Source organism: Callorhinus ursinus, unplaced genomic scaffold (assembly GCF_003265705.2).
Source record: "Callorhinus ursinus isolate GAN/ISIS: 27379988/994484 unplaced genomic scaffold, GSC_fseal_2.0 scaffold73, whole genome shotgun sequence".
Classification (NCBI taxonomy): Eukaryota; Metazoa; Chordata; class Mammalia; order Carnivora; family Otariidae; genus Callorhinus; species Callorhinus ursinus.
Window position 1 is genome coordinate 5,429,577 of NW_027397135.1, and position 13,844 is coordinate 5,443,420.

Here is a 13,844-nt window from a genome sequence, read left to right on the forward strand (position 1 = left end):
TTCTGTGAAGCTGGGATAAACAATGGCCAATATCCCAGGAGCACCTCCCAGTGTCCCAGATTTCCCTCTGTGTTTATGTGAAAGTATAGATCTTAAACACACTTTATACTTAATCACAAAATAGTTCTTAAATAGATATTTTTTCCAGAGAGGGTATCAGCATGGCCAGCAGGCATGTGAAAAGATGCTCAATGTCACTCATCATCAGGAAAATGCAAATAAAACCACAGTGAGTTACCATCACCTCACACCTGTTAGAATGGCAAGAAAAAAGGAGACAACAGGTGCTGGTAAAAGGTGAAAAGGAGGATAGTCCATATACATTGTTAGTGGGAAACAGTATGGAGGTTCCTCAAAAAATTAAAAATAGGTCTACCATACAGTCCAGCAATTTCACTTCTGGGTGTTTATCCAAAGAAAATGAAAATGGGATTTTGATAAGATATATGCACTCCCACATTTATCACCACATTACTCACAATAGCAACAACCCAAATGCCCATCAACAGATGAATATTTTAAAAAGGTGTGGTACATACATGAAGTGGAATATTCAGTTACGGGAAAGGAGGATGTCCTGCCATTTACAACAGCATGGGTATATCTTGAGCAGAATATGCTAAGTAAGATAAGTCAGAGAAAGGCAAGTACTATATGATATCACTAATATGTGGAGTCTAGAAAGTCAAACCTGTAAAAAAACCCAATGAAATGGTGATTAACAAGGGATAGGATGTGTGTGGGGGTAATATTTATAAAGTTTAAGGGTACAAACTTATAACAAGTAGTAAATAAGCCATAAAGATACAAAAATAAATTAAAAGGGAAATGCTAAGCAAAGCATACTTGAACCAAAGAGCTTTAATTGTACTTTAAGTTTTTCTTGGTGGTTTTGTTTTTGTTTTGTGGACAAAACAAAAGAGGTCAGTAATATGGGGGGAATGTATATGAGAAAAATAGACATGTGAGACTAGTTGAAAATAAAGAGCTATCAAAGAGGGGGGAAAATAGTTCTGGTACTTTGTGAAACTTCTAGCCTAATAAGAAAAAGCCACCAGAGCAAAACTTTTTAACAGCTTTATTTTATAATCCAAAATTTTGGTTATGAATATATTGTTTGTCTTCCCTTCAACCTGGGTAATTTGAGAAAAATCACTTGGTTCTTCCAGTTCTTTGAAATAGTCTAATTTTAGCTCCTCTCCAGTCCCCACAGTTCCTAGTCTTCGTGTTTCTTAGATTTTTATGCTGTGCTGTCCCCTTCTGGCTAGAAGAGAACTTAACACTCGGCTCAGACACTTCCCTGATCTCCTCTTGCCTTTGGGGCAGGTGGATGCCATCTTGCTTTCTTAGATTTTGATTTCTCTTTCAAGCCTGGCACTGGCACCACCTTCAGCTGGGGTATGTAAGGGTGCAGGGGTACCACGGGTGGTTCTGCGGTCTCTGTACCCTGTGCTGGGGGAAGACAGACCTAGAATCTGGGATGCACAGCTATACACAGCTGATGATGACTGCCTTTTTCACTCCCATTTTTTGTCATGACAGGGAAGGTCTTGCATGAGGAGCATGTTGAACTCTTGATGGAGGAGTTTGCATTCCTGAAAAAAGAAGTGGTGGGGAAAGACCTGCTGAAAGGTTCTCTTCTCTTCACAGGTCAGTTTGAGGTGGGATTGCAGGTCATGTGGAACGGGGGAGGCTGGTACGCTAACTGGGTTCTTTCATAGTTCTCTAGGATGTTAGTTTGGATTCATTTTCGCTAAAGACGCTCGGACTGAAGGCCAATTTAATATTATCTTCCCATGCTGCCACAAACAATAAAAATACCTATTTTTCTTCTTTCTTCAAATGAGATTTAAGTGCTTTTGTGGGCCTTAGGTAAAAAGTATGTTAGAGATTTTAAATTTCCTAATGCTTCCATCCCAACCTATTAGGTGTAGGTTATTAAATCTTCACAAATTGGAGATTATATTTCCGTAGGAGGTTCAAAATGGACTGAGACAGGTTCTTGGGGAGAGAACATTTTTATCCTCTTTGCAGAGCAAACAATATGCGTAGCCCCTTTCTTCCTCCAATAAGTTAACGAGGACATTGGCTGCAGCCAGAATATTTGACCTGCTGTATATCTGATTATTTATATTGGTCATTATTTGAGTAGCTCCATTAGCAATAGGAAATGAGCATCCTTGAGGCTCCTGCTCTTGGGGTGACCTTTGTATGGACTCCTTATCTGGCTAGGGTATCTGGGCCACCTCTCCTGAGGGCTCTCCTTATGAAAGCAAAACCCTGACGTGGCCAGGCATTGTTAAGTGGCAAAACCATTCATCTCATGAACTTCCAGGAAATAACAGTGGAACATCATTTCGAAATCCACCTTCATCCTTTAAACTAATGATAGGGTTGTTGTAACAAATAATAACCACTAATCTATACAAGGAACTGTGCTAAGTATGTGACATGCACTCATTCATGTTAATTCATATGACAGTCCTATAAAGTGGGTATTTATACCCCCATTATACAGGGGAAAAAAGGAAGATCAGAGATGTGAGTAGCTTCACAGAGTTGACAAAAACAGCCAAGTGGCCAGGCCAGGCTGGAGCTCAGGCCTCTGACTTCATGGCTCAGACATTTGATGGCCGCTGTGTCCTCTCTGAACAATAAGAGCAAACAGTAATCGGCCGAGGGGAAACCTTTCTTTTGTGAGTTCGATACCTAGGTCCTAGCACTTCCAAACCATGTTGCCTATGAGACTTATAATTTTCTTGGCTTTTATTTATAACTTAACTTTTTTAAAGCATAGGCATAATTATGAATTTGAAGTCAGTATCAAATTTATAAGAAATCATTGGTTTATAAACAATGTAACAGGTATGTAGTCTTTTAAATTTGGATTGTGTTTAAAATTTGGGCCGGGGACAGTCAGGAGCAATATCTTGACCACATGTATTTCTCACACAAATATTCTTTTGAATGTGCTTTGATATAGGAGATTATGAAGACTGAGAAAACACAACACTGTATCACTTCCATTGATATTGACGTAGTTTGGAGGCATTGCTGTTTCCTTCATAGCTCTCACAGCGCCTTCAGCCTATTGTCATTTACACAGATAGTTACACGGTATTTATCAGAATATAGACTCGGGCTGAAATACCTTGATTCTTCTTCTTGCACAAGACTTCTTTAAATCACTGACTGAAGACGGTGTTGATGTTTGTATATATAAGTGTACATGTGTTTACTATACGTAAACTATACATCATATATGGGTATATCTAATATATATATATTAGAAGCCTGAAATATTTTTATTATCCTGTGGGCTAGATGGACTACTATTTCCAATAAAAGGTCTTATTTTCCTAACAAAATTGAATTAAATAAACAAGAAAAAAGAGAGATGCTTTTATGAGAGTTTTCATTCGGGCACCTAAATATTCGGAGTCATCTTGCACACCACGTGGGGAGGCAAGGTCACCCTACCACAGCCACCCTGCCCACAACCTCCCTCTGCCCTCCACCTTACTTCCCAGTTCCCATGGTATTTGTGATTCTCCGCAGCTAGCCCATTAGAAGAAGAGCGGTTTGGCTTCCCTGCGTTTAGTGGCATTTCTCGCCTGACCTGGCTGGTCTCCCTGTTTGGGGAGCTCTCGCTTGTATCCGCCACTTTGGAAGAGCGAAAGGAAGATCAATATATGAAAATGACTGTGTGCTTGGAGACAGAGAACAAACGGTAGGTTGCGAGAAACTGAGGAGCAGGAAACTTGAAGACATTGTCCTGTGTTCCCAAAGGAGAATCTAGACAAAGCCCAGAGGGCCTAAACCCCCACCCCCTGACTCTGGAAGGGCTGTCTGCTTTTGTAGACAGAAGAGGTGCTGCGATTTCACTTATGTTGCTTCATTTCATCCTCACAGCAGCTTGGAAGGTAAATAAGACAAACATGAGCCCCTGGCCAGGAAGTAAATAGAGGCTTACAGAATTTGGGCAGGTTGTGTAAGCCACACAAGTAAGCAGTACCAGAGGTGGTAGCAGAAATCCAGTTACCTCCGTGACCCGAATGTTTTCCAGCATTTCATTATGAAAGTTTCAGACATACAGTATGTGAAGTTGGAAGAATTTTGCCGTGCATACCCAAATTACTACCCAGATCTTGCCGTTGACATTTTACCCTGCTTGTTTATTATCACATGGCCAATTATCTCATCCCTCAGTGACCAAAATTTAAAGTTTTGTTTCTCAGCTTTATATCATACTGTCATACTGTTCCCAAAATGTTCTAATTCTTTATTTTTTATACCAAGGCTTTTAAAACAAAAGCACATTCATAGTTTTCCTTAAAAAGCACTTAGGCTCTGTAAAATATTTAAAACAGCAAGTGTTTTGTGGTGTTTCTATATGTGTTCCCAGGTAGGTGGGTCTCTTGATAATAAAAGAAACAGGTGGGCATTTACAAAAAGAGAAAAGTATTTGAGTTCCTGAATGAAGCCTGATCTATGACCATTTGAGGAGTTTCCTCTTTGCAAGGGAAAGGCAGAAGTCACAGATGAAGGTCAAGTATGCAGAGCTTCGAAGTGCTGCATTTGGAGGAATCGCACTGGTAGACCCTGGCTCTGACCACCAGCATTGTGTTAGAATTGCAGCTATGGTCCGACCATCCCCACAGACAGGTGCAGTCTCCTGTAGGCAGAGCTAAAGGTCGCTTAAGGTGCTGCAGGAGCAGAGGAAAGGGGAACCTGGAGAAGTCAGGTCATGCTTTTCAGAGGAAAAGGTGCTTTGCTCAGTCTTGAAATTTGAGTAGGAGTCAGACAGGAAACAAGATGTGAGGGAAGCAGAGACTGACTTGCATTATTGCAAAGGGGAGGCAAGCATCAGGTGAGGGGTTGGGGCAGATGGCAAACATCATATTATAATAAATTCTTAATTTCATATAATACTTTCTACTTCACAGATTGTACTTTTAATCTCACACGACCACAACTGCATAGGGAAAGTGATACACTTCTTATTCATGTTCACTGTTTAGGTGGATCAGAGTATTTTGAATATCTCAAACTTATTTGTATTCAGTGTTAAAGCAGTGAATAAACAGCATTAATGTTAATTTTTGTCATCACATTATGAAATGTTTTAAAGCCTGTGTGCTTTTAAAACTAGCTGTGGGCTGGGTGCCTGGGTGGCTCAGTCGGTTAAGCATCTGCCTTCGGCTCAGGTCATGATCCTGGAGTTCTGGGATCGAGCCCCACCTCGGGCTCCCAGCTGGCTCAGTGGGGAGCCTGCTTCTCCCTCTCCCTCTGCCCTTTCCCCTGCTCACGCTCTCTCTCTCAAATAAATAAACAAATAAATAAAAATCTTAAAAAAAAAAACTAGCTGTGGGCTGAAACTAGTACAATGTTAAATGTCAACGATACCTCAGTTAAACAAAAAACTAGCCATGGAAATGAATATTTAAGAAGTGAGACCAACTTTTTGATACGAGTTTGTAAAGATCGTTTATTTTTAAAAATCTGAGTCATAACCAAAAATTTTTAGATGATAGATTGAACACCTTCGTTTTAGTAGTTTACTAATTTAACTACTGTCTCTTAGATTCTTTGTCTGACCTGAATATGAATTTTTTGATTTACAGGCTATCACTCATTCATACATGAATCATTTTAATAACTTCCAGGATAGAAAACTTGGCTGAATTGCAGCTCCTCAAAGCAAATGGGTCCCTGCTTGGCTTACACAGCCCTTGGTGTAGTGTGCCCTGTGATAAAGAAAAGCTATCTTATCCTGTGAATGCAGTCTTGGCTTCTAGCCGGGAGGAATGCTTGGGATCTGTGGGCTTCTTTTCTCTCTCCCCCAAACCTTGTCTCAGTCTGCAGGCCACATTTTCTTAAAGCTACAAGAAGATGTCCTTCTAGGGTTATTACTACACATTAGGAAACTCTGCCAGTTGTTTCCAGACACAATTTAAGTTATAACTACCTTCAAACAACACAGTAGAATAGAGCAGAACCATAGCTGGGGTCGGGGAGGAGAGGAGGCATGATCTTGAAAAGTTACAATAAAAGGACTAGCACGACCGAGATCATTACTTGAATCCCCGTTGTGCCAATGCTAGGGTTAGTGAATGTTTATTGAGTGCTTGTTATGTGTGAGGCACATAGCCCTTTAACGAGGATTTTCTCATAATCTTTATACCAACTCTCTGAAGTGGGTGTTATTACTATCACCTGGGAAACTGAGGCTCAGAGCGGTTAAGAAACTTGCTAAGGGCACGAACTGTGTGAGAATCACACTTAGGCAGCCTGTCTCCTGTCCCCAGATTGGCACAGCTTCTCCCCAAAAGTGCATGGGAAGGGCACGAGAGAGTTGTATCCTAGAAAACACACCAGGCCTTGTCTTTCCCTTATGGTGGTTCTCACCTGCCGGCGAGGCAGGTGTCACTGTCTTAGATCCCAAGTCATCCAGGAAATTCCCGTGTAGCTGATTCTCCAGCCCATGTTGTTTCCATCTTACTTACCAGCAGTTTTCACACGTTATAAAAATAACAAAAATACTTTTTTAATCCAAATCTTACGTGGCTAATCAGTATATAGGAGAGTTACAAGTTTCAGCTCTCCTGTTGAAGCCAGCTTCTAGGAATAGTGTCGAAGCCATGCATTCCCCTGCCTGCTCATCCTTCAGGGCCTGGGGAGAGCAGTGTTAGAAATCACCACCTCCACCGGGCTTGCAAACACATGCTGATACTAGGGATGTGTATGTGGCTGAACACCTCCCTGGAGAAGGTGAGCAGTAAAAGGCCTTTTTTGTAGGTAGTCCATGCCCAAGTTGGCAAATACAAATATTTGCAAATGAAGGTTTCACAGAGAGGAAGAGTGGAGAAGTTGTCTGTGAGTTTAAAGCTTGTGTTTTTGTTTGGGATGTCTGGAGCTTAGTGTTGTCCAAGCTCAGAACTTGAGTGGACCAGGGCCATCCTCAGCCCTACTCCATTCAGTTGGCAGTAAAGTGCCAACATTCAGTATCCTCACTTAAATACATGACTAGGAGGTTAGGAAACTGGGACTTTTCAAGTTTTTAGCAGATAGGACCACAAAATAAGGAAGTTATTCTATCAGCATTTCCCTTGATGTCTCCCTACATATATGGCTATTGGCATGGCTCCCCCTTTATGTACTTCAGATCTTTTCCTCTTAAACATACACCTCCACACTCTAGTGTAAGTCTTGGTAAGCTAGGTTAGCCAAAGGGGAGGATTCCTTTACCGAGGTTGAAGGCAGCCCTGAGCTCCCTCCAACACCCAAAACATTCTTAAGGGACCTGCTTGGGTCCTTTTCCTGTAACCTCACACCTAAATCTTAAGCTTGATCAGGGACCATCAGTCTAGAGGCAGAAAAACCCAAAAGGTAGCTTCCCTTCTTCCTTAGTGACACTGGTCTAACCTGCCCACCCCAGGCCTGACCTGTTGCAGCCCAAAGGAACAGGAGAGAGGAAATTTGAGGAATGGTGGCAGGGGAGGAAAAGGCTAGAAAACTTTAAGTGTACTCAAGATTTAACACCTTCCGTGTTCACACTGAAAACTTTATCAGTTAGCACAGTAGTCCCAACAAAATTACTCTGTCCTTCACCCTGACTCATCCCTTTAGGAAAAGAAAAGGGAGGGGAAAGCAAAGAGAGGTAGCCAGAGGCCAACCACAAGCCAGAACTTTGTTCTAAGAAGAAGAGGGGAAAACTATATATGCGAGTATATATGTGTGGAAATGTTGAATGCAGAGTATCCATATTAATTTAAAATTGGAAAGAGGCTTAAATATTTGGCAATAATAAAGTATTAAATTATATAATCAATTGTGCATGGTATGCAGACAAAAATAAAACAACACTATAGGATCATACAAATATTTTAAAATAAGTAAAAGCAGCATAATCAAAAATTACCTATACTTTGATTTGTATGCCAATAGGCAAAAATCCGAAAGGATTGTCTCAAGTTGAAGATTCTTTTATTTAGGTGAAAGAACTGCGGAATTTTTTTTCATTTAGAACATCCCTAAATTCAATGCCGTATTGCTTTTAGAATGTATTTTTAAAAGCAGATTTTATGTTTTTTCTGTCATGTTATTCAATGAAGCTTCTTACTTTAGGTCAGAGCCTACCTAGGAGGTTTCTCCATGTTTCACTAAGCAGATACCACAGCTCTGACCTGCTAAAAAGACAGAAAAGATAATCCTAGAGAAAGGAGGGACTTTACAGAAGTGGAGCCTGTCCTATTTGGATTTTAGATTTTTGTGAGTGCTGACCTTAGCAGGAAGTTGGAGGGAGGCAGATTTTGAAACAGAAACCGGTGCTTTGTTAATCAGCAGGGATACACTGGTGTTTTCTGCCATGTGCGTTGGACTCATAGACTTCTTTGAGAATGTGATGAAAGCACTTCTTTCCATTAAAATTCACATACACATGGAAAAAACAGTTTTGCACACAAATCTCAGGTGGTGCATGGATTGCCTGTAGCCCTTATCTGGCTCTCTGTATCTATGAGACTCAGGATAAAAACAAATGAGAGAAAGAGAAGAGAAGGGGGTTGCGGGAATGGGTTAAACAGGTGATGGGGATGAAGGATGTTGTGATGAGCACCGGGTGATGTATAGAATTGTTGAATCGCTATATTGTACACCAGAAACTAATCTAATACTGTATATTAACTAACTGGTATTAAAATAAAAACTTTTTTAAAAAGTTATGCATAAGCCAGTGGCAAAAGGAAAAAACAAACAAACCGATGTTCCCACAAAAATCATTGAATGAATTCCCTTGCCTGATGGCAAAATTTGATGAAGGACTGTTTGGCAGTAAAGTTGGGAACAATCACCCAAGGCCTTTGGGAGGCTGGTGGAGGTCAAGATGCCACCTGAGCCACTCCATTGAGCAGCAGCTTCAGGGAAGGTGGGTGCACAATGAAAGCCTGTTACCGGATTCTCGGGTGCCAGCAAACATCCGCTTGCCCTCCTTGTAATCTCTGACATTTATGATTTTTGTCTTCACAGTCCACTCACATGGATTGAAGAGAAAGGGCCCGGTCTAAAACGGAACCGACATTTAAGCTTCCATTTTAAATCTGGGTCTCTGGAGAATATGCCAAATGTCGGAGTCAATAAGAATATTTTTCTGAAAGATCAAAATATATTTGTCCAGAAACTCCTGGGCCAGTTCTCTGAAAAGGAACTAGCTGCTGAACAGAAGCGCATCCTGCATTGCCTGTGGCTCGCAGAAGAAATCCAGAAGTACTGCTCCTCAAAGAAGTAAGAGAAGAATGCACGCGGCACTTCTCAGATGGGACTATAGTTTCCTTTTTATTAAGAGTTGACCTTTATCTCGATTCTTACAATTAAACATATACTGGGTAAACAGGCTTTGTTTACTGTCCCGAGCTGTGTTGGGAGTGATATTTGGGAGTTGGGGGCAGGTGTTGTAGGGATGAGGAAAGAACTACGCTTGGTTGAACTGAGCTAAATGCTTCATATGCCTGATTTCATTTACTCTTCCCAACAGCCCTATCAGATGGGTATTAGAGGTTTGTTTTCATTAGTACATTGGAAAATCTTGTCTGAATCACCCAGATAGTAAAGAGCAGAACCAGCCTTTAAACCCCACTCGTGCAAAATAGTGTATTGGAGCCTCCCTGCATTAAGGAATTTTATTTCCCTCAGCAAACTTTCACTGGATGACTATGGTAGGTGCTGGGGATTCTAAAAATGAGTAAGACGTAGCCACTGCCCTTGATAACTCACCGTGTCAAAAGGAAGCAAGTCACGCCAACCAGTCATTGTAATGTCATAGGTCCGGTAAAAGAGATATGCCCCCGGTCACCTGGAGGAAGGTTGAGGGAAAAGCCTACAAACCAGATCTTGATAACTAGGTTAGCTGTGTAATGGTCAGAGGAGGGCTTTTCTGGCAGAGGACTGACCTGAGCAAAGTGAAGGAAGTGAGAAACAGCCTGGTGAGTACCCTGGAACAGTGTTGCTGGAGCATTGTGTCTGGAGGAGGGAGTCCCAGAGAGGTAAATCCGATTGTGGGATCCCTATAAGTCAGGTGAAGGAGCTGGGGTCTTATTTATTAGGCAGTGCAGAGGCATTAAAGAGTGTTATTTAAAGGGGGAGTGGTGTGGTCAGGTTTCCAATTTAGGTAAAGCCCTCGGAAGGCTGCCAGGAGGAGATGATACTGGAGACCAAGGAGGAGGCATCCAGTTGAGACCCAACAACTGTGTTCATAGTTGCAGCCCTTGACTTACCTAGACTCACTGCTCCTGTTGAGAGAGTGCTGACCTTGATGCAGACCTGCTTTTTCCTTTCATTGGTGGTCCTGTTGCATTTTCCGCAAAGCCTGTTTTAGATTTCTTGCCTTTGTAAATGTCTCCCTCTTGCTTTGTACCTACTGCCACCCCACTGTGAGCTTTAATCAGTTCAGGAGCTAGGCAGTCATTGAAGTCAGCACTCTATTTTCTACCTTGATGTCTATTATTCTATCACCATATACCACAAGGTAAAGCAGGCAGATATATTAATTTAAATATAACAGACAAAAATCCTTGAGGTTCTTCCTTTATTTGCCATGTAAAACAATTTAATAAATAGTGGTCAATTGGTTCTCTTGTTTTATTATTCACATCGAATATCCCTTGAGGCCAGGAAATATTATATCTGTTTTTGTACAGCATCGAGCATGAGGCAAATATCAAATATGATTAAAGTGTAGTGCAATAGCATCTCCCATTTGGGCCTGATAACTCTGCTGTTTCAAAAATATTGGCCATATTTGATATTAGAGGTGGAGATGGGTATTAAAACCAGAGCTATAAAGTGGTATAAACCAGTTTTATTCAAGATTCCTGCAAAAGAGGAAAACAGACCTCAGTACAGAACCAGGCCCAGTTCCAAATACAACAGGGACAAGTGGGGGATTTATAGCCAAGGGGCACGGTGGGGGTCAGGGGATGGAAAATTACTAAGAGGAAACATCAAGGGTGAGGGGATTCTGTTTAAACTAACTTGATGAGGTTCTTGTTGAAGACAGGTCAGCATGATCAGATACCAGGAGTGCGGGATGAGGGATCTGGTTGGATTTTGAGGTTAGGGATTCTTACAGAACGGACTTTGTAGGATTTTTGCTAAGTTAGGCGATGCAAAGACAGACATGGAAATCCAAAGGTCAAGGCCTAGTTGAGAAGAGGGTTCTGAGGAGCCTGACTGAAGTTTGGTCATAGCCTTTGTCATGGGATATGTAGTTACTAACTGATGACTACTCATCTCAAGCTTGTTTCTTGAGATTAAAAATGGAAACATCCATTAGTTTTACGAATTGGCAAGAATTGTAGAAGGAGAAGGAAGGGGAGCTAGGAGAAAACAGAACCTGGAGAGATGGAGAAGCAGTCCTTTCTTTAAAAAAAACATTTATATTCAGTTTAGGGGCGCCTGGGTGGCTCAGTTGGTTGAGCATCTGCCTTTGGCTCAGGTCATGATCCCAGGGTCCTGGGATCGAGCCCCGCATCGGGCTCCCCGCTCTGCGAGAAGCCTGCTTCTCCCTTCTCCCTCTCCCACTCCACCCGCTTGTGTTCCCTCTCTCGCTGTCTCTTGTCAAATAAAATCTTTAAAAAAAAATTCAATTTAGTTAACATACTGTATTATAGTTCCAGGGGTAGAATTTAGTGATTCATCAGTTGCATACAACACGCAGTGCTTATCACAACCAGTGCCCTCCTTAATGCCCATCACCCCGTTACCCCATCCCCCCCACCTGCCCTCTAGCAACCCTCAGTTTGTTCCCTGTATTTAAAAGTCTCCTGTGGTTTGCCTCCCTCTCTATTTTAACCTTATTTTATTTTTCCTTCCCTTCCCCTATGTTCATCTGTTTTGTTTCTTACACTCCACATATGAGTGAAATATGGTAGTTGTCTTTCTCTGCCTGGCTTATTTTGCTTAGCATACTACCATTTAGTTCCATCCACGTCATGGAGCAGCAAGCAGTCCTTCTTACTCTGCTGTCTACAACTGCCCTCCTGTTCCTTTGGGGCTGCTGGAGCCCTCTTGGCACTCCCCCACTGCAGCATTTCCCGAATACTCCTTCCTCTGAAGGCCAACCCCCCCAATCCTAACTCTTCCAGGGTTTCACTGACATAAAGCTGCAGGCATCCGTTGCCATTTGTATAAAGTACCCGAAATATGGTGACCTTTGCTTTCTTCCTTGTCTTAAGGCTGTCTTGACTTCCTTAGAAGGCTTAGTGGGAAAGGGGGGATTTGAGGTCTGAGATTTCAGAACAAACTTGGCCTTCTGTCCAACTAGAAAAAGCCCTTTATCCCACTGTACTTGTAAGTGCTAGGAGGTCTTGGACTGTACCTGTATTTTATCCCACTATGTTTGTAAGTGTTAGGGGGTCTTCCAGGAGGAAAATAACAGTAGTGCCCTTGATCCCTCTCTGCTCCTCACCCCCCAGTTCTATGGTAGGAGCAACCTGCCTTAGCGGTAAAGCTGAGAAAGAGACTAAGCAACAAAGCCCAGTCACCCTCTAGGTGTCCCTGAGTTCTCTGTCCATGTGGTAGGTGACAGGGGTAGGCTGTTCCGCTGCAGTGGGGTGGCCTGAGGCTTGGAAAGAAAGTTAAGTTACTCTAAGAGAGGACAGAGTAGCAAACCTTTTTGGCTATAGACCCCAGCCACATTCCCCAATCAGCTTTATCATAATAAAACTGACTTAAAAAAATTTCATCCCTCTCCTGCATTTATAGCTGAATTGGCCCCCAGAATTGGAAAGGAGAAAAGGGAATATTCCTTGCTGGTCCCTTAAATACCAACAGTAAATTCTCTCCTTATGGTCTGAAGGAATCAAGTGGAAAAAAAAAAAAAACATTTTAGTCAATGACACTAGAGCTCCTCAAGAGGAGGCTTCTTTTTGGGAAAGTCCCTGCTAAGCCAGTCTATTAATAGAGTTGATGTTGGAGATGGAGGAGGGGGGACTGTAATAGAAGAGGAAGCCTTGGGGACCTAGGTGGATGGGTTGAAAGGGGAAAAAAAAATGGGCACATCTCTCTGCAAAAGTAATTAACAGGGATTTAATGGGAAGAGGGGAGTAAGAGATCCCAGACAGCTAAGTCCTTGACACTCAAAATAGGGTCTGCTGGCCAGCACCCTTGGCTTTGGCTTGGCCTGGAAACTTGTTAGAAATGTAAATTCTCGGGCCCACCTTAGACCTACTGAACCAGAATCTGTATTTTAAGAGGGTTGCGTGGTGACTCATGTGCATATCAGTCTCTTGGAGCTTGTGGACTAGTAAGGAAGAAAAATGTTACTCAAATAATAAAAGTTAAAGCACAACTATGAAAAATGTTAAGAAGTGGATTTTAAAAATCTTGTACTAGGGAGGGTTTTTCTAGGCAAGAAGTTAGGAAAGCCTTCCTAAAAAATGCACTGAAGTCCTGATCTACAGGTTTGTGAAGGGGTTTCTGAACTTTAAATGACTAGTGAAATGCAAGACATTGAATGAACTTAACGTCCTAAATTCCTTTGAAGTCTTGTAACATTTCTCTGGTTTCTTCAGCTGCTTATAGACCTGATATCATTGCAAATTATACTTGGGAGCAAATGGAAATGTTTTGGCATAAACTGCCTCACACAGAAAAGTTGCTGTTACTTTATTTTTTTTCTTTTTAATTTTTTTATTATGTTAATCACCATATACATTACATCATTAGTTTTTGCTGTTATTTTCAAATAAACTCAACAATCAGCCCTGCTGTTTAATGTGACAAAGATAAGCTTAGTAATTAAAAAATACAGATCTGATATGAGGAATTCTTAATCTCAGGAAACAAAC

The 13,844-nt window shown here is 41.6% G+C and overlaps 1 protein-coding gene across 2 annotated transcripts in view; it reads left to right on the top strand.

Annotated features, from left to right (window-relative positions):
• Window positions 1-9,406, top strand: part of BLVRA (biliverdin reductase A) — a 57,726-nt gene extending 48,320 nt beyond the window's left edge. For both annotated transcript variants that reach the window (XM_073886886.1, XM_025853144.2), the window contains 3 exons: window positions 1,543-1,650; window positions 3,559-3,730; window positions 9,028-9,406. In XM_073886886.1, the coding sequence (XP_073742987.1) occupies window positions 1,543-1,650; window positions 3,559-3,730; window positions 9,028-9,286 (539 nt within the window). In that variant the 3' untranslated portion in view covers window positions 9,287-9,406. The remainder of the gene's footprint in view (window positions 1-1,542; window positions 1,651-3,558; window positions 3,731-9,027) is intronic.
• The last annotated feature ends 4,438 nt before the right edge of the window (window positions 9,407-13,844 follow it).